Source organism: Humulus lupulus, chromosome 4 (assembly GCF_963169125.1).
Source record: "Humulus lupulus chromosome 4, drHumLupu1.1, whole genome shotgun sequence".
NCBI classification, from domain to species: Eukaryota; Viridiplantae; Streptophyta; class Magnoliopsida; order Rosales; family Cannabaceae; genus Humulus; species Humulus lupulus.
In genome coordinates this window covers 171,762,769-171,780,917 of record NC_084796.1, presented here as the reverse complement: position 1 = coordinate 171,780,917, position 18,149 = coordinate 171,762,769, and the positions used below count along the sequence as shown (strand labels likewise).

Here is an 18,149-nt window from a genome sequence, read left to right as displayed (position 1 = left end):
CACTAGATTTACATGGGTATATATGTTAAAATGCAAATCAAGTGTACTACTGGTCATTCCACAATTTTTTTCATTCATCTCTAATCAATTTTCAACCACTATAAAAGCATTTAGATGTGATAATCCAAGGGAATTGAATACGACTTATTTTTATGCCACAAAATGCATTCAATTGTTTCATTCTTGTGTAGAACGACTTGAAAAAAAAATCAATGGTGGAACGAAAACTCCAACATATATTAAATGTTGCTAGAGCTCTTGCTTTTCAATCTCATATTTCTTACCTTTATTGGAGTTACATGATACATACATCTGTTTATCTTAGAAATAGAACTCCTTCAGCTTTACTTAAGTTTAAAACTTCATTTGAAATGTTGCATCATAAATCTCCTTCCTATGAACACTTAAGAAATTTCAGATGCCTTGCTTATGCCTCTACTCTTACTAGTAAAAGCCATAAATTTTCACCTCGGGCTCGTGCTTGTCTATTCATTGGCTATCATAATGGGATGAAAGCTTATACTTTATTAGATATTGAAAGATGTTTACCCAAAAACGGACTACCTGATGACGTGGCAGGATTGACCTACACGTGGCAGGCGCGTGATGAATTTAAGTGAGTGTATCCTAGTTGCATATGTTTATTTATTTCCTTCAGATGTGTAATCTTGTAATTACGCATTAATTGTAATTTCTCTTATTATCTAGATACGCAAGTCTTAATTGTAATTAAGGCCCATTGGCCCATGTAACCTTCTTGAGCCTATAAATACGAATCAAAAGGCTCAAGGCAGCGGACTTTTGGACTGAGAGAATTCGGAGAGAAAGATATAGTGTTATTATTCACCGAAATTGTAATCATCCTAAAGCTTGTGAAACTCGTGAACCCTTAGTTCATTGATCACGGTTTTGGGATCCTACATCAATAAGAACACTAAGTGGATGTAGGTCATTACCATCCAATTGGGGCCGAGCCACTATAAATCGTTTGTGTCATTTACTTTTCCATTTGAATTTCTTCTTGTTTTCATTTGATTTTATATTGTTTATCTGACTCCATGTCATTGACCAAATCGAGGGTGAATATTTTGGTGCTTTCATTGAGAGATCGAATTTGAGACTTCCAAGGAAAGAAAATGGAGAAAACATCCAGAAAGGCGGGACAGACTTCTGGTGTTGCATCCACCTAGCCTCCTCCACCAAATGTGGCTGAAGATGAAACACAATTGGATTTTGAAGAGGAGGAGATGGATTCCGAGACCTTGACGACAACACTGAGTGTGTTGCAAGAGGAGTTGGCCAATCTGAGGGACAATCAGGAGAATGTGGCTGAGACGATGGCGTTGCAACAAAGGGAGATTGACCGTCAACCTCAAGAGTTGAATGAGCGGTAGGCTGACATGGACCGTCGACAAAGAGATGCCACCGTCGCCCTGGAGGCAGCCACGAGGAAAACCTGCACTAACTTCTCAACCAGATTAGCCACCAAGTGCACCTCCACAACACAGCCTAGATCTAAGCCCTCTACCTCAGCCGGCAAGCCCTCAGAGGCTGGAGCAACATCCTGCTGCTCAACAGAATATTCCATTTCAAGATCCTGAGCAGCAGCCACCTTCTCGCGTTGGTCGAGATAATCCCCAGCATCAAAGGCAAAATAGGGCCGGGCAGCCTCCCCGAATCCCTAGACACCAAACTGCTGAAGAATCGAATCCACCAAGAAGGGGACAGCGCCCTTCTGCTAACAGAAGGCATGCCGAGTCAGGTTCTGTGGTCAGGGGGCCCCCACAACATAATAATGCCCAAGGACCCACCAACCAACGCTGGCCTCCCCCTGACGCTCGAGAGATACCAGCAAGAGGAGGAAATAGTGCGACCAGCAGGTCGCGCCATAGCCAATCACGTTTTTGGGATGGTCATGACTATAATGAAGTTGATTCCGACCGAGGGAATGCTGGTCGAGGGCAAGGAGAGAGGGGTGGAGGAAGGAACTCCCCACCAAGAGAAAATAGGCCTGTAAGCCAGAATGCTGGGGGCAGCCAAACGTTGATCGGTTGGGTGCTAGCGAGCAAAGGTGCAGAGATGATGACTTGAGAGATGTGCTCAAAGACAGGCGTGAAAGGCACGATGAGTACGCTCCTCCGGCACCAGTTGCCCCATCGATACTAGACGCAGTACAAGCCCAAATTGATGCGCTGAACCAGGCCGTCTATTAGCTAGTGAGGAGCCAAACAACTCATATCGAGTATGATCAGAGAAGAGGCACTCCATTCATACAAAGAATAGCAATGGCAGAAACCCCTAGCAAATTCAAGATCCCAGTATTGCCCAACTTCGATGGACATGGGGACCCGGTATCTCATGTGAATAGATTTGAGATATAGATGGACATTCAGAAGGTGTAGGATGATACTCGCTGCAGAATCTTTCCATCCACCTTATCTGATACTGCTCAGGAATGGATTTTTAAATGCCCTCCTGCTAGCATAATGTCATGGGAGATGTTTGTGAAGGAATTCTATGGGCAATTCTATGCTGGTCGTGTGCATCTAACTGGAGCCAATCAGTTGGTCGAGATACGCCAGAAGGAGGGAGAGTCCTTAAAGGAGTATGTCTAGCATTTTATGCGAGCAGTAGCTGAAGCTAAAACAGTTGGCGATGAAGGGAAAATGATGGCCCTTACTGCTGGAGTACAACGCCACTCTCTCCTCTAGAATAAGGAAGAATGGGGTGAAGAGTACCCAGGAATTCCTTGATCGAGTTGACTTGTACATTAAGCTCAAAGAGATGATTGGCAATGAGGGGAAGTCACCTGCAAAAGACAAGGGACCAAAAGAAGATTTTGCTAAAGCCGCCAACGGGTCAGATAAACCCAATGGCAACGGAAAAAGCAATGGGAAAATGGTGGAAAAGGGGCGAACAACGAGTCGTCAACGTCAGAAAATAAGCGCCCTAAGGGCAATAGGTACGAGCCAAGATTCACCAACTACATGACCCTTGTTGAAAGCAGAGAAGAGGTGTACCAGGCGACCAGCACCAATGTCCCTAACAAGCAACCAGCGCCAATTAGGAAGGATATCTCCAAGAGAGATACAACGAAGTTTTGTAGTTTCCACAACGACTATGTTCATGACACCAATGAGTGTAACCAAATGAAAGATGAAACTGAGTTCCTTATAAGACAAGGTCACCTAAGGAGATATGTATGAGCCACTGGAGGTTCTTAGTGAGAGGCTCAAGGAGGCAACGAGCAGGTGCCTGTACGCCAATGCTCGCCTCCTTTATTGCCCACTGATGTGGCAGGTACATTGCTAACCATCAGTGGAGGCCCACACCTTGCAGGAGATAGTGGAAAGGCAAGGGAGTGATACGCTCAAACCTTACGCCATGAACAGGACATCGAAATGCTAAATGTGGAGGAGCGGACTCCCAAGAAAGCTCAAACAGAGGAAGAGCTAATAACTTTCTCCGAGCTTGATGCTCAGCATGTTCGGTTCCCTCATTCGGACCCTCTGGTCGTGGACATCCAAATAGACAATATGATGGTTAATAAGGTGTTAGTGGACACGGAAGCTCAGTGAACATCTTGTACAAGTCATCGATGGAAAGAATGAAATTACCCATGAAAGACCTGGATCCATGCAACCAAACCATTTATGGTTTTTCTGGCAAAGGGCTTGCGCCGACAGGGTCGATTTGGCTTCTGGTTATAGCAGGAACTGCGCCTACGAATAGGACATTACTCACTACTTTTATAGTAGTTGATTGTCCTTTTGCATACAATGTTGTGATTGGAAGGCCTATTCTAGTTGACCTGCGAGCCATAATCTCGGTCTGGCACCTCGCCATGAAGTTCCCAACTGATGCAGGGATAGGATGCGTGTTGGGAAACCAGTGAGAAGCGAGGGAATGATATAATTCCTCGATTACTAAGGCAAAAAAGTGTGGATCAAGGGAAAGAGCCAGAAAAGAGTTACAATTGGCCAATGAGGTACAAGCCCAATCAGGTGAGTACGTCACCAAATAGGGTGTTGCCCAAAGTGAGGATAGGGATTTAGATCCTCGCTTTAGGGATTTTGATGAAGAAGTAGGACCAGTCAAGGACCTCGAGGAGGTCCAACTCGATGAAGTAGATCCGACCAGGGTTGTGAAAGTTGGTTAAAACTTAGAGACAACAGCAAAACAAAGATTGGTGGAATTTTTGAAGAACAATCAGGAGGTATTTTCCTGGTCGCATAAAGATATGGTTGGGATTGACCCTGCAGTTTTAAGCCATGTCTTGAACATAGATAAAATTTTTCCACTAGTGCAACAGAAAAGAAGGCTGCTCGACAAAGATAGATCGAAAGCTTTAAAGGAAGAAGTCGAGAAGCTAAAGGAGAATGGATTCATCTGGGTAGTGTTTTATCCATCGTGGGTCTCTAATCCTGTACTAGTTCCCAAGCCAAATGGAAAATGGAGAACATGCGTGGATTTCACAGACCTTAATAAAGCCTGCCCAAAAGAATGTTTCCTACTCCCAAAGATCAACCAGTTGGTCGATGCTACTTTTAGGCACGAGATCCTATCATTCATGGATGCATACTCAGGATACAATTAGATCAGTACGCACCCACCTGATGAGGATCACACTAGCTTTCAGACTGATATAGGGCTCTACTGTTACAAAGTGATGCCTTTTAGTTTGAAAAACGCTGGTGTGACTTACCAGCGACTGATCAATCACATGTTTAAAGAACTAATCAGTGTAAACATTGAAGTGTATGTTGAAGACATGCTGGTTAAGTCGAAGAAGGTAGAAGAACAGATTGGGGACCTACAAGAGTGCTTCAACGTCTTAAATAAATATAAGATGAAGCTGAATTCCCTTAAGTGTTCATTCGGAGTTGGATCAGGGAAATTTTTGGGATTTATAGTGAACTCACAAGGTATTGAAGCTAATCCTAAAAAGATCAAGGCCCTGGTCGATATGAAATCTCTGACAAAGATAAAAGATCTTCAAAGTTTAACCGAGAGGATTGCCGCTCTAAGTATATTTATCTCTAAATCCATAGACAAGTGCGTCCCATTTTTTAGTCTACTTAGGGGGAATAAGAAATTTGAATGGATGGAGGAGTGCGAGCAGGCTTTCCAGGATCTAAAGTCTCATATGTCACAGCCACCGATTTTGTCTAAACCAGTTAAAAAAGAAACTTTGTTCATCTATTTGGCGGTCACAGAATATGCTGCTAGTGCTGTCTTGGTAAGAGAGGAGGAACATGTGCTGAAAGATGTGTATTATATAAGAAAAAGGCTAATAGGAGCAGAACTGCAGTATCCGCCCATTGAGAAATTATCCTATTTTTTGATTTTAGCCTCTAGAAAGCTGCGACCATACTTCTAAGCTCACCCCATTGCAGTACTCACCGACCAGTCACTATGACAAGTTCAGCAGAAACCAGAAGTTGCTGGTCGATTATTAAAATGGGCGGTTGAGCTTTGAGAATTTGATATTTCTTATTCGCTGTGAGCAACAGTAAAGGGACAAGCTCTAGCAGACTTTGTCGCAGAGCTCACTAGACTTCCAAACATTGAACCAATATAAGAGCTTGAGCCTCAAAGCCAAACTCCCTCTTGGAAGTTGTTCACATACGACTCTTCTAATGAGCACCACATTGGGGCAGGTGTGATTTTGGTAACGCCTGAAGGACATCGATTCCACTGCGCAATCAAATTCGACTCACAGCGTCCAATAACGAAGCCGAGTACGAAGCGCTACTTGCAAGGTTAAGATTAGCCAGGGACATGAACTTAAAGTCACTTGAAGTCTATAGTGACTCCCAGTTGGTGGTTAATCAAATTACTGGAGAATATCAAGCCTGGGGTCTGAAGATGGTTGCTTACTTGAACAAAGCAAAGGATTTGTTGGCGCAATTTGAAAATATACTCTCCAGCAAGTACCTCACGACCAAAACTCAAACGCTGATGCTTTGGCCAAATTAGCAAGTGCAAAGGATGCTGACAACTTGAATATAGTGCTTGTTGAATGACTTTCCGCACCAAGCATCGAAGTAGAAGAAATCTCTCTGGTAATTCGGGCAGCAGACACGTGGATGGCACCCTTCATTGAATACTTGACGCATGGAGTACTGCCAATGGATAAAAACAAAGAAAGATCCCTCCAGAGGTAGTCTACTCGATTTATCCTGGTCAACAGAATTTTATACAGAAGAGGGTACTCAATGCCACTCCTAAGGTGTGTTTCTAAAGAAAAAGCCTAAGAATTAATGCGAGAAGTCCATGAAGGTTTCTGCGGAGATCATGCAGGGGGGCAGAGTCTATCAAAAAAGATCATAAGGCAAGGATACTTCTGGCCAACAATGAATGAAGACTCTGTGGATTTTGTTCGAAAGTGCGACAAGTGCCAAATATTTTCCAAAATATCTCGAGCAGCCCCTAATGAGCTAAAACAAATGCAAAGCCCGTGGCCATTCGCAGTGTGGGGAATAGACGTCAAGTATGCGGTGGTTTCTGTTGACTACTTCACGAAGTGGGCCGAAGCTGAGCCACTTGCGATCATCACGACCAAGAAGGTGCTAGATTTTGTGGTCAAGAACATTGTGTGTCGCTATGGACTACCAAGAAAAAATTTCTCAGACAACGGCACACAGTTTGACAGTGATCTGTTCACCAATTTTTGCGAAAGGCATGGGATTATAAAAAGTTTTTCTTCAGTAGCTCATCCAAAGGCAAACGGACAAGTTGAGGTTGTCAACAAGAAACTAAAGGATACTCTGAAGAAAAGGCTTGAAGAAGCGAAGGGGGCATGGCCGGAGCAGTTGCCTGAAGTCCTCTGGTCGTATAGAACATCTCATCGAATAGCAATAGGCCATACTCTATTTTCCTTAGCCTATGGGTATGAAGCTATGTTGTCTGTTGAATTAGATCTGCCATCACACCGAAGGTTGGCATACGATCAAGACGTTAATAGCTAGTTATTGATGGAATCTCTGGACTTGGTCGATGAAAGGCATGAACAAGCCCAACTTCAAGTAGCAGCTTACCAAGAAAAGGTCGCCCGGTAGTTCAACTCTAAAGTACGTGAAAGAAAATTTAATGTGGGAGATTTGGTGCTTAGAAGAGTTTTTCTTTATACCCGCGATCAAACTGCTGGAGTGCTTGGAGCTAACTTGGAAGGACCATACCAAATCGAAGAAGTCCTTCAACCAGGCACCTACAAACTTGCTCGCTTAAATGGAGATCTCATTCCTCGCTATTGGAATGGAGAACACCTGCGCAAGTATTATCAATAAAACATTCTTTTTAAAGAATTGGCTTGTATTAATTTCACTTTTTACAAGTTTATGAACAAGGGTTAGTCAATCATATGGCTAATCGCTTATGAGTGTAATATCAAGTTTTTGATCACTCGTACAGACACGATTTTCCATTTATTACAAGAAATTAAAGGGACTGTGTGCAGCCAGTCAATCTTGCTAATTATTGTATTTATTACAAGTATTTGCTTATTACGTGTGTTGTTTTGCTATATTATCATTTTTATACATCTTTATTACGAGCAGTAATATTCAAACAGGTCTTGGTCAAGGCAAGTGACTGAGGACCTAAAGCTCCTCAATCACTTGTGGGGCATATAAGGTACCTAGTAAGCAAAGCATATCGACAAGTATATGTAAACACACGAGAAAAATAAGTGAAAGCATACTACGGTACTTAGAGTATTTAAAAAAAAAAAAATTTTATTTTGTTAAATCAAAACAAAGTGCTATGCTAAGTTTGGTCATGTGAACATATGTTATAATAAAATGCAAATATTATAATATCAAAAGAGAAATCCTTTACACCGCGAGCAGTTGTTGCTTGGATGTAATTGTCAGTTAAAAGGAAAAGTTGCCCGTCCAGCAAAAAACATATATTGTCTTGACACTATGAACTAAGGTCCGTGTGTCCTAAGTTACAAATTTAAATAAAAGAAATTATGAAGCAGGAGGATCTTGAGGAATTTGCTGGTCGACGGAGGCCCCAATTTCCTCGTCCAAGCCATCGGTGCCCGTAGCCAAAGAGGTTTTAGGGGATGTTGGAACTTTCGCTCTCTCCTCCTCTTCAAGGCGAGCCAGACACTTGTTTATCTCAGAATGCCTCATACGCTCTGATAGATAACTGAATTCTGCCCCACGGTTATGCTTCCAGAACATATAGAAGCATTTAAAAGTGGCTCCCTTATATCTCTCCAGGTTCTTGGCATTTGTCTCCTCGAGCTCTTTGATGCATTCCTCCAACCCCTTAGTCTCCTTTCTGCTGATGACTAGATCATCTTGAAGCTTATAGGCTTCCTTGAAATTATGAAAAGAAGCCTCCTTGTACTTCTCTTTAGTTTCGATGGCTTTGATCAAGGTAGCCTGGTGCTGTTTCAGCTCTTCAGCCAGCTTGGTCTTCTTTTTGAGCAATTAAGCATTTTTCTTCTCGGCTACCTCAAGCTGCTCGGTGTATTTCACCTCAGCCATCTTAAGTTCCTCGGCATGTTTATCCTCGGATGCTTTGAGCTGCTCACCAAGCCTCTTCTCGTATTGAGCAGTCAAGGCCCCTGAGCGGCGCCAGCCAACGCTCATGGTTAGAACTCCCTACGATCAGCAAAAAGGTAAAACTGTTAGTGGGAATCAAGTGACAAGATAAACAAATAAAGCTCAGCAAAAAACGGAAACTTACGCTTAGCACTTCATTAAACGCACGGTTAAAGATCTGCTCGACTTCCATGGAGTCAGTATTGTTGATGACCTCTTAGCTGCATCGGTGCCTCGATAGCTTTGTCAATCTATATTTGGACGAACTGAGAGCCATGTTCGTCAAAGCCTCTCTTGTTTGATCATGAGGTGTCTGGTCAGTGGGAGGTGGAGGAATTGGGTTGGCAGGCGCTGGAGGATGTGTCTGGTCGATGGGGCCTGTGGAGACGTCTGGTCGATAGGAGCTGAAGGACGTGTTATCTCCCTGGAAGGAACTGGTGCTGGAGAATCCCTAGTTCGAGCCTTTTTTTTTGGAGGATTGTTGTTGCTCTCTCCGCAATGTTGCCTGCTCCCCTTTTTCTTGCTCGAAGGAACAACGGGTTCAAGATCGCTGTATAGGTCGAATAGATCTCTAGCCGACATGACTGCAAAATGGAAGCGAACAGTCAGGAAATATAGATGGAAATACCACTAAATCAAGGAAATAAGATCCAAGAAATTACAAGTAAAATACCCGAGCTACAAATATTGGTCGCTACATTATTTATTGTACTACTGCTACACTCACTCACTACCTTGAAGAAGTTTGAATTTAAATTAGGCGTGTATTTAAAGTTGCCATCCCCGTCAAATAAATGATAGGGAATGGGCAAACTGTCTAAGAGTGAGAAGTCAGTACTGTTCTCATCTGAAGATTCAAGAATAGGCTCGGGGTGTTCAGAAACCTTCTGCTTGCCCTTTCCTAGTGGAGCAGGGGCAGCAGCTGCTCATGGGGTGCTGGAGGGTTCCCTGATGGTCACTCCCGTTGTCCTCCTCCTCAGAGGTTGTGACACATCTTGGTGCTGCTCGGGAACTTCTCCATCGGTAGCACTCCCCGCAATTGATTGCCTCACATCCTGGTGAGCTGCCAGAAGGCCAACCAACCTTAGATTGTTCTCCATGACCAGCTCTTTGACGCTCTTTCTATATTGGTCATGCTGGCTAGGGATGCTGCTCGTATCTCCATTTCTGGAGTAGGAGCTAGTCGACGCCATGGACCTGAATGACGCCAAAGTTCTAAGGAATGTGCAGAAAATCTAAAGGGAATTGAACGACGAGTGAATAAATAATTTACCTCCTTTAGCGAAGGCTAGATTTTTTGCAACCAGGTCTAGTGTTAAAAAGTACTCCTCGAAATACTTTCCCACGTTGAACTTGTGGGTAATGTCACTCAGGAAGGTGTGAGCAGATTCCTGATGGTAGAAATGGAAGAACCCTGTGTTGTTGTCATTGGGGTTAGACTTGAGATCAAACAAATAATTGATCTCGTGTGGTGTGGGAACAGGCCACTTCTTGTGGTTATATAGGATATAGACAGGAGAGAGCACTCTATAGCTGTTTGGGGTGATTTGGAAGGGAGAGACCTCGAAATAGTTGGCCACCCCTTGGAAAAATGGATGAAGAGGCAAGGTTGCCCCTGCCTCAATGTGATATCTCGACCAGGCACTGAAGGAGCCCCAAGGTAGGTTTTCTCGCTGGTCGATTGTAGGCTTAAGTAGGGTTATCCCAGGAAGTTCGTACTTCTTGAGATAATTCCCTACCATCCTAGTTGTAATGTTACTAGGAGGTACTACATACCATTCGACCTCTGGTCCAAGAACGTCCCGAGGTTGGGCTTTTGTTTGGATTTCTGGCTTGGAAATGTTTTCAAGTTGAGGGCTGGTCGAAGGATTTTCAACCGGAGGAGCATGCTGATTGGCAGGAGGAGTGGTTGCCTTCTTTTTCTTTTGAGCGATGGATTTTACACGACCCATGTTGGCAGGGCTGGTCAAAGATCTATTTGAAGGGTTATGAGAGAAAGGAATTTCTGGGATTAGCAGCGACAACTGTTCTTGTTCTTCGAGTAACTGTGCGAGCAAGTCATCGTCGATCGGCCTCTTACCTGCCCACAGGTCGTGCATGAAAATCTGTGAATAGAGAAGGGGAGATGAGAATCTATGGCCAAAAGACCAAGAAAGTGGAAAAAGTTGGAATAACGTTTCTCGTGTATAAAAGTTAAGCTTTTATACGACCAGCAGCATTGCAACAAAAACTCTAAATTCTATGCGAACAATTTGGAAAATGGATTAAAAAGCAAAAGTGAAAAGTTTTTCAGGAAAAACTTTTTGACTCTATGAAAGGGCGGGAAAAATCTAGTTTTTTCTAAATGCTTAAAAATCGAATTATTCGATTTTACGCCCTAAATCAATAATCCTAAATCCTAAACCAATTCCTAAGCCTCAAGTAGTGTTTTTTCCTTATCCTATCATGCTCATACCTACATACCCATTTACCCCAAATCGGATTTTCAAGAACTCAAAGTCTGAAACAAACCAGAAACTAAATATTTCATGGCATCTCAACAACGGAAAAGTTCGAGAAACTTGGATAAAAATTGGACTCTGTGGATTGTTGGAATCGTTTGGGTCTTCTGGGTTTTGAGTGCTCCATTTTTTTGTGTTCTTGAGGAAAGATAGAAAGTAAAAAGGTAAAAAGTAAATGCGAAGGGTTATATATATTGGTCGAAGCACGGTTAATGGGGTAATGATGGAGTTGATTTTTCAAAGCATAGAGAAGTGTGATAGCCGTCAAATAACTTTTTGGGAAACGACAATGATATGATTGGTAGCCTTTTTCAAGAAGGCATGGACGGTTCTGACAGATTTTACAGGACATATGAAAGGTCTGTTGTCTAAGTTTACTTTATGCTGTTCGCTATAAAATAAACTTGGGGGGCAAATGTTTACCCAAAAATGGACTACCTGATGACGTGGAAGGATTGACCTATACGTGGGAGGCGCGTGACGGCTTTAAGTGAGTGTATCCTACTCAGCCATCGACCAGGAGATTATTGGGTTATCAAATATCATACTTATGTGCGACCAGCCTGGTCGCATATGTTCATTTATTTCCTTCAGATGTACAATCTTTTAATTATGCATTAAATGTAATTTCTCCTATTATCTAGATACGCAAGACTTAATTGTAATTAAGGCCCATTGGCCCATGTAACCTTCTTGAGCCTATAAATACAAATCAAAAGGCTCAAGGGATCGGACTTTTGGACTGAGAGAATTTAGAGAGAAAGATATAATGTTATTATTCATCGAAATTGTAATCATCCTAAAGCTTGTGAAACTTGTGAACCCTTTGTTCATTGATCACGGTTTTGGGATCCTACATCAATAAGAACACTAAGTGGACGTAGGTCATTACCATCCAATTGGGGCCGAACCACTATAAATCGTTTGTGTCGTTTACTTTTCCATTTGAATTTTTTCTTGTTTTCATCTCATTTTATATCGTTTATCTGACTCCATGTCGTTGACCAAATCGAGGGTCAACAAAAGCAATCAAAATTTTCACACTAGAGATGTTATTTTCCATGAAAATATATTTCCTCTAAAGACTACTACTTCTATTGATTCTTTTGATAATTTTTTCTCTTATGACATTGTACCTTTATCTATGCTTTCTAACAATTCTAACACAAGTACCATAGCAAACCATCTTCATTACTCTTCTCCAACAACCACAAATAAAGCTCTAAGTCTGATACATGAATTGCAGCAACTACAAGTTACCACAGACAATTGAACAAAATCTGCTCGCTCAACTAATCAACCAAGCTACCTTAAAGACTATGTATGTGAGTCTTCTACTTGGCCATCAATTATCTAATTTTCTTTCATATGATATATTTCACATTCACTTTTGCAATGCCAATCTTGTTGCTCATTATATTACTAAGTCGAGTTCTTTTACTCAAGCATCAAAAGATCCACAATGGCAATTAGCCATGACTGATGAGATTAATTCTCTCATTTCTTATAATACATGGGATATAGTCCCTCTTCCCCAAGGCTAACATGCTATTGGCAATAAATGGGTGTATAAAATAAAATACAAATCCAATGGTGATATTGATAGGTACAAAGAAAGACTAGTAGCAAAGGGTTATAACCAACAACAAGGTATTGATTACCTTGAAACTTTTGCTCCTATAGCAAAATTTAGCACCCTAAAAGTTTTACTTGCTCTAGCTGCAATTAAAAACTGGAAATTACACAAAATGGATATTAATAAATCCTTTTTGCATGGTGATTTAAATGAAGAAGTTTACATGAAACTTCCTCAAGGTTTTAAGCTCAAGGGGGAGCTACCCTTCAATTTTTTTTGTAAGTTAAATAAGAGCTTGTATGGCCTAAAACAAGCTTCTTATCAATGGTATGCTAAGCCAAGTACTACTCTTCTAAATGATGGTTTCAACCAATCTCCTTCTGACCATTCTCTATTAATAAGGACTACTTCTAATGCTTTTTTTAGTTGTTTGAATATATGTTGATAACATTGTCATTGCTAGTAACAATGGCTTAGATTCAGCCACTTTTAAGACAAATTTAAACTCAAAAATAAAACATAAAGATCTTGGTCCTTTAAAAAAATTTCTTGGTTTAGAAATTGGTCAATCAAAAAATGGTATTTCTGTTTCACAACGCCCATTTACTCTTCAAATTTTAATTGATACAAGATATCTAGGTGCTAAAGCTTCTTCAACACCAATGGAACCTAATATCAAGCTTAGCAATGACCAGGGGGAAATCCTTTCCGATCCTACTTTTTATAGAAGTCTCATTAGTAAGTTAATTTTTCTAACAATAACAAGGCATGATATTTCTTATGCTTTCAATACGTTAAACCAATATCTTAGTGAGCAAAGACAACCACATATGCAAGCACCCCAAAGAATCCTACAACATCTAAAAGGCACTCCAGGACAAGGCTTATTCTTCCTTCAACATCTTAGCCACAACTTACAGCTTTGGCTGAATCTAATCTACCATCTTTAGAATTACAACTCAAAGTTTTCTCTGACGTCGATTGGGGTACATGTTAAGATACTAGAAGATCTATTATAAGTATTTTCATTTTTTTTGGGAAGTCTTTAGTCTCTTGGAAGTCCAAGATGTTAGGAACGAGTTTCTTAATACGCAGCGGAATGGTGGTGGGATTGACCCAGTGTTCAATAAAATTTTTGTAGCATATTTAAACTGCCTTTAAATATGTGGATCCATTAATATACATACATTAATCATAAGAAAAAAAGAATAGAAAACATTCCTCTTGATGCCTATCAAGTGTCTTTGCTATCTTTGTAATTTGAATGAACTTCCTATCTAAGCTGCTCCAAGGTACTCACACCAAGATCTTCCACAACGTTCTCTACACCTCAAGAAGTGTGTGGGGACTTAGAGAATAAAGGATGGTTAATTTCTTATTCTACTTGATGTACTCAACACATGAGATCAAGAAAATAGGCTTGAGATTGGTTCTTTATCTTTTTCAGGGAGAAATAGAAAAGTATCGTTCTTTTCTTCAGAGCAAATAACAGTCTATTTTTTTAGTATTCTGCTTATTTTCTGATAAGTCCAACTTAAAAAGAAAATATTCAAATTGTAAAAAACAATTATGTAACCAATTTACAATTTATCTTTTAATTAATTAATTAATTATCTTATTAATGAAAATATCCAAAAACTAACTTTATAATTTTCCATTAATTAATTAATTAAATAAATAAACTTGAAAAATTCTATCCCTGAAAACTATGTAGTACACGCCACACACAGTCCATGGACTATGTGTGTCGTGTACCACCCTATATTTTAGGGATATTTGATTTTCCATAATTATTTAATTATTTATTCAAACTACATTATCAGATAAAATCTAACAACCTGATAATTAATTCAAACTTGAATTAATTACCTTTTTAACTAATTATCAAATATAATTAATTATTTGAATAAATATCAATCTTCTAAATTCAAATCCAATTTGAACTTATCAGATTATTATCTCTCACTCAAATAAAGATATTTAATTAATTATGCCAATTAATTAAAACCAATTTAAATTTTAAAATTAAATATTTAATTTTTTATAATTTCAAAAATTATAATTAATTAATTATTTAATATAATTTCGAAAATAAATTTAATTAGTTAATATAATTTCAAAATTTAAATAATAATTAAATATTAATGGATTTTATTAAGTACAACTAATTTGTAATTAATTAATTAATCACTATTATCACATAATTGCATATTTGCGCCGAAGAACAAAATTCTTCTTAAATATGTATTTCAACAATTTTTCCTTTTATATCAACTCTTGCCTTGAATAGTGTTGATAGAGCCGCTGTGGGGACCTATTGACCTATAATTCCAAGCTCCAATAAATTTGAGATTATTAATTAAACTCTTTAATTAAATAATCTTAATTTATTAATCTCATGATTACTCCACTATAAATATGAGATTGCACTCTTGTAATTATAGACATTTCATTTACTGAGTACTTTATAAAATAAAGCGTCCATTGATATAATCATTATATACAAATTAACCCCCTAAAAATAGTTCATAATTAATCAGGAATAAAATTACTGTTTTACCCTTTCAATTATATCTTGTTTCCTTAAGTACCATTAACTTTACTAGTGAAGGTTAATTCATAACTAAATTATGAATTTGAGCTTAATAACCTTTTCAGTCCCAAAAGTTAACTCTTAAGAGAACCATTATTCAATCTCTTATGAGAAGGTATAGATTCCATATCTGTATACTATGTCCCCAACCATTTACATTAATGAGTTCCCAAAACAAAAGTTTCTAGCCTGATCATTCTGACAGACCCTAACGAGTGAATCAAATAACTCATATAACACAAACAAGAGTTCATAATAAATTCAGGATTAAGATCTATTTGTATATGATCATCAGATGATATATTTATTTAATACTTAAAAATGGTATTTAACTAAATATTAATAAACATATCTGGTCCATTTCTATATATTCTCTAATATATAAAGTATCTCCACTAAAGTTTCCTACTACACTAGTAATCCAGATCTAGATCACATGTATTCATAATACTAGTGGACCGTACTTGTAGTAATTAATCTAAAGATTTCATAACTTTATTTTACTGCGAACTATTCAAGTTCATTTAACTCAAACACAATCCTCCCATATCAATACATGTTTGTGATCACATATATGAACTTAGGAATTTTCTGATATTTACATAATATTATCATAGAATAATATAGTCCATAAAATATATGCATAACAAATTCAATTTATATATTTATTTCTTAAAACAATGTCTACTACATATGCTTTCTGTTGACTGCATTTTTAGCCAACGACGTGAGAACGTCAAATACGACAAGCCTTCAAGAGAAATAAAAACGACACAGACGGTTTAAACAGGAAAAGTAAATAACACAGGAGATTTTTATAGTGGTTCAGCCCCGATTGTCGGTAATAGTCTAATCCACTTAGAGTTGTGATTTATAGATCCGTACTCAAGATCAGATGGACTGAGCCAACTGAGTTTCTTCAGTACAGATTGCCAAAATACAAGAATTCTCTCTAATTTCAGCACTTTCTCTCTCTAGAATACTCAGACCCAAATTTCTCTCTCTAGAAAGAAGAAGCAGAAGAAGCCCTTCTCTCATCCCCTAAGCCCTCTATTTATAGGCCTGGGATACTCAACTGATATCCCCTTTAGATAGGGATATTTTATTATTCATCTTATATTTAAATTACAAAAAATATATAAAATACAACAGATTCCTCAATTTGAGTGAGGAATGAGAGATTCCCGGGTACCCAGACCGATTCTTGCTAAAGTCATTCCGGGGATTTTGACGTAGTCTCACATGCATGTTGATTACTCCTTCAAGCTTTCCTTGGATCAAGGCGATGCATGCTTGGCTCTCCTCGGACCAAGATGGTCCGAGCCAAGCACCTCTTGCCTTCTCCTCTGACCAAAGTGGTCCGAGGCATTTTTGCTCTTGCTTCTCACCTCGAACAAGTCCGAGCATACCTCATCCAATCAAGGTCCGATCGAACCTTGTGGTCTTCTCCTTGGACCAAGGTGGTCCGAGCCATCCTCATTGGCATCTCACCTCGGACAAGTCCGAGGCACTTCACTTGGCACCTCCAACCATGTCCGATCGGACATTATGTAGCCTTCCCTTGGCTGAAATCTAAGTCCCAATCCTTGGCTTGCATGGGACTTCTTTTCCTTAGCCTCCTAGGATGCATTCTCCTTAGCCTCCTAAGATGCATTCTCCTTAGCCTCCTAGGATGCACTCTCCTTAGCTCTCCTAGGATGCATTCTCCTTAGCCTCCTAGGATGCATTCTCCTTAGCCTCTTAGGATGCATTCTCCTTAGCTCTCCTAGGATGCATTCTCCTTAGCCTCCTAGGATGCACTTTCCTTAGCTTTCCTCGGACCAAGGTGCACTTGGCTTGGTTATGACATCTTTTAAGCAGTCCAAATTCTTCGTCAGTCTACCGGGTCACTTTCTCACAACTCTGAGGAGTCAATGTATTTATTGACTATTAATGTGTCTTTTACTGAACATGCACTGCCACTTGTCACCTTTATTGCCACGTTATTGATCTCATATTTTTGGGTACAACACTTTCAGGGCACAATTCCCAACACAAGAAGAAAAACACCTTCTCACAATTCTTTGTAGAAGAGGAATATAGAGCAATGGAAAACACTAATTGTGAAATATTATGGCTCCTTGTACTTCTCAAAGACTTTGGTGTTCAATATCAGCAATCGACACTGTTATATTGTGATTACAATGTTGCCATTCATATCTCAGAAAATATGGTATTGCATGAGCGCACCAAGCGTGTTGACATAGATTGGTACATTGTCCGAGAAAGAGTTCAAAGTGGTCAGCTCAAGTTAGTTCATGTATCCTCAAACAACAATGTGGCTGACATTTTCACAAAGCCTTTGTTTCCTTCCAAATTCAACAATTTATTGCCCAAGATAAGTGTTACCAATTTGTGCATCTCACCTTAAGGGGGAGTATTAACTTAGGCAAATTCTGTTAGTTTGTTACAAAGTTGTTATTATATAGTTAAAGGCCTCATCAGCTTCTATATACAAAAAGGCTCTTCATTTTGTTCGATACAATCAAAACAAACTTCTTTCTTTCTATTCAATGTTTGTGGAATCGGCAGTTGGGGGCTTCCATCTCTGCTTCTATTTAGATTTTGTCACCACATGGTTCACTATTTTGAAGTCAGATAGCATTCTTGGACACCATTTAAGAGTAATATGGGTTATTGGGGTTGCAATACCATGATTCTAGTTATTTCTCACATTCCACAAATGTCTAAGAAATTGTGACAAAAAATTCAAAAACCTCTTTGCTGAAAATAGTAACCATTCTATCCATGAAAGAGACCATATCCGCCTTTTTGCGATCTTTAATGAAATTCCACAGCCCACAACTTTTCCATATTGGAACTATGGTAGAGTACCTTCATAAAGCATGTATGATGTTCTCCTCTTACCCACCACTGTATCT

General features: G+C 39.5%; 1 protein-coding gene across 1 annotated transcript; it reads right to left on the bottom strand.

Annotated features, from left to right (window-relative positions):
• Positions 1-7,973: 7,973 nt before the first annotated feature.
• LOC133832665 (uncharacterized) lies at positions 7,974-8,751 on the bottom strand. Its single transcript, XM_062262977.1, has 3 exons — positions 8,704-8,751; positions 8,493-8,618; positions 7,974-8,402 (listed from the first exon to the last, which is right to left on the bottom strand). The coding sequence occupies exons 1-3, from the start codon at positions 8,749-8,751 to the stop codon at positions 7,974-7,976; spliced, it is 603 nt and encodes a 200-aa protein (XP_062118961.1).
• Positions 8,752-18,149: the final 9,398 nt, after the last annotated feature.

Coding starts and splice junctions, on each gene's coding strand:
- LOC133832665 (XM_062262977.1), bottom strand. CDS start 8,751: ATGGAAGTCGAGCAGATCTTTAACCGTGCGTTTAATGAAGTGCTAAGC. Junction 8,619..8,703: donor CGTTTAATGAAGTGCTAAGC/GTAAGTTTCCGT, acceptor TGCTGATCGTAG/GGAGTTCTAACCATGAGCGT. Junction 8,403..8,492: donor AGGAACTTAAGATGGCTGAG/GTGAAATACACC, acceptor GAGCTGAAACAG/CACCAGGCTACCTTGATCAA.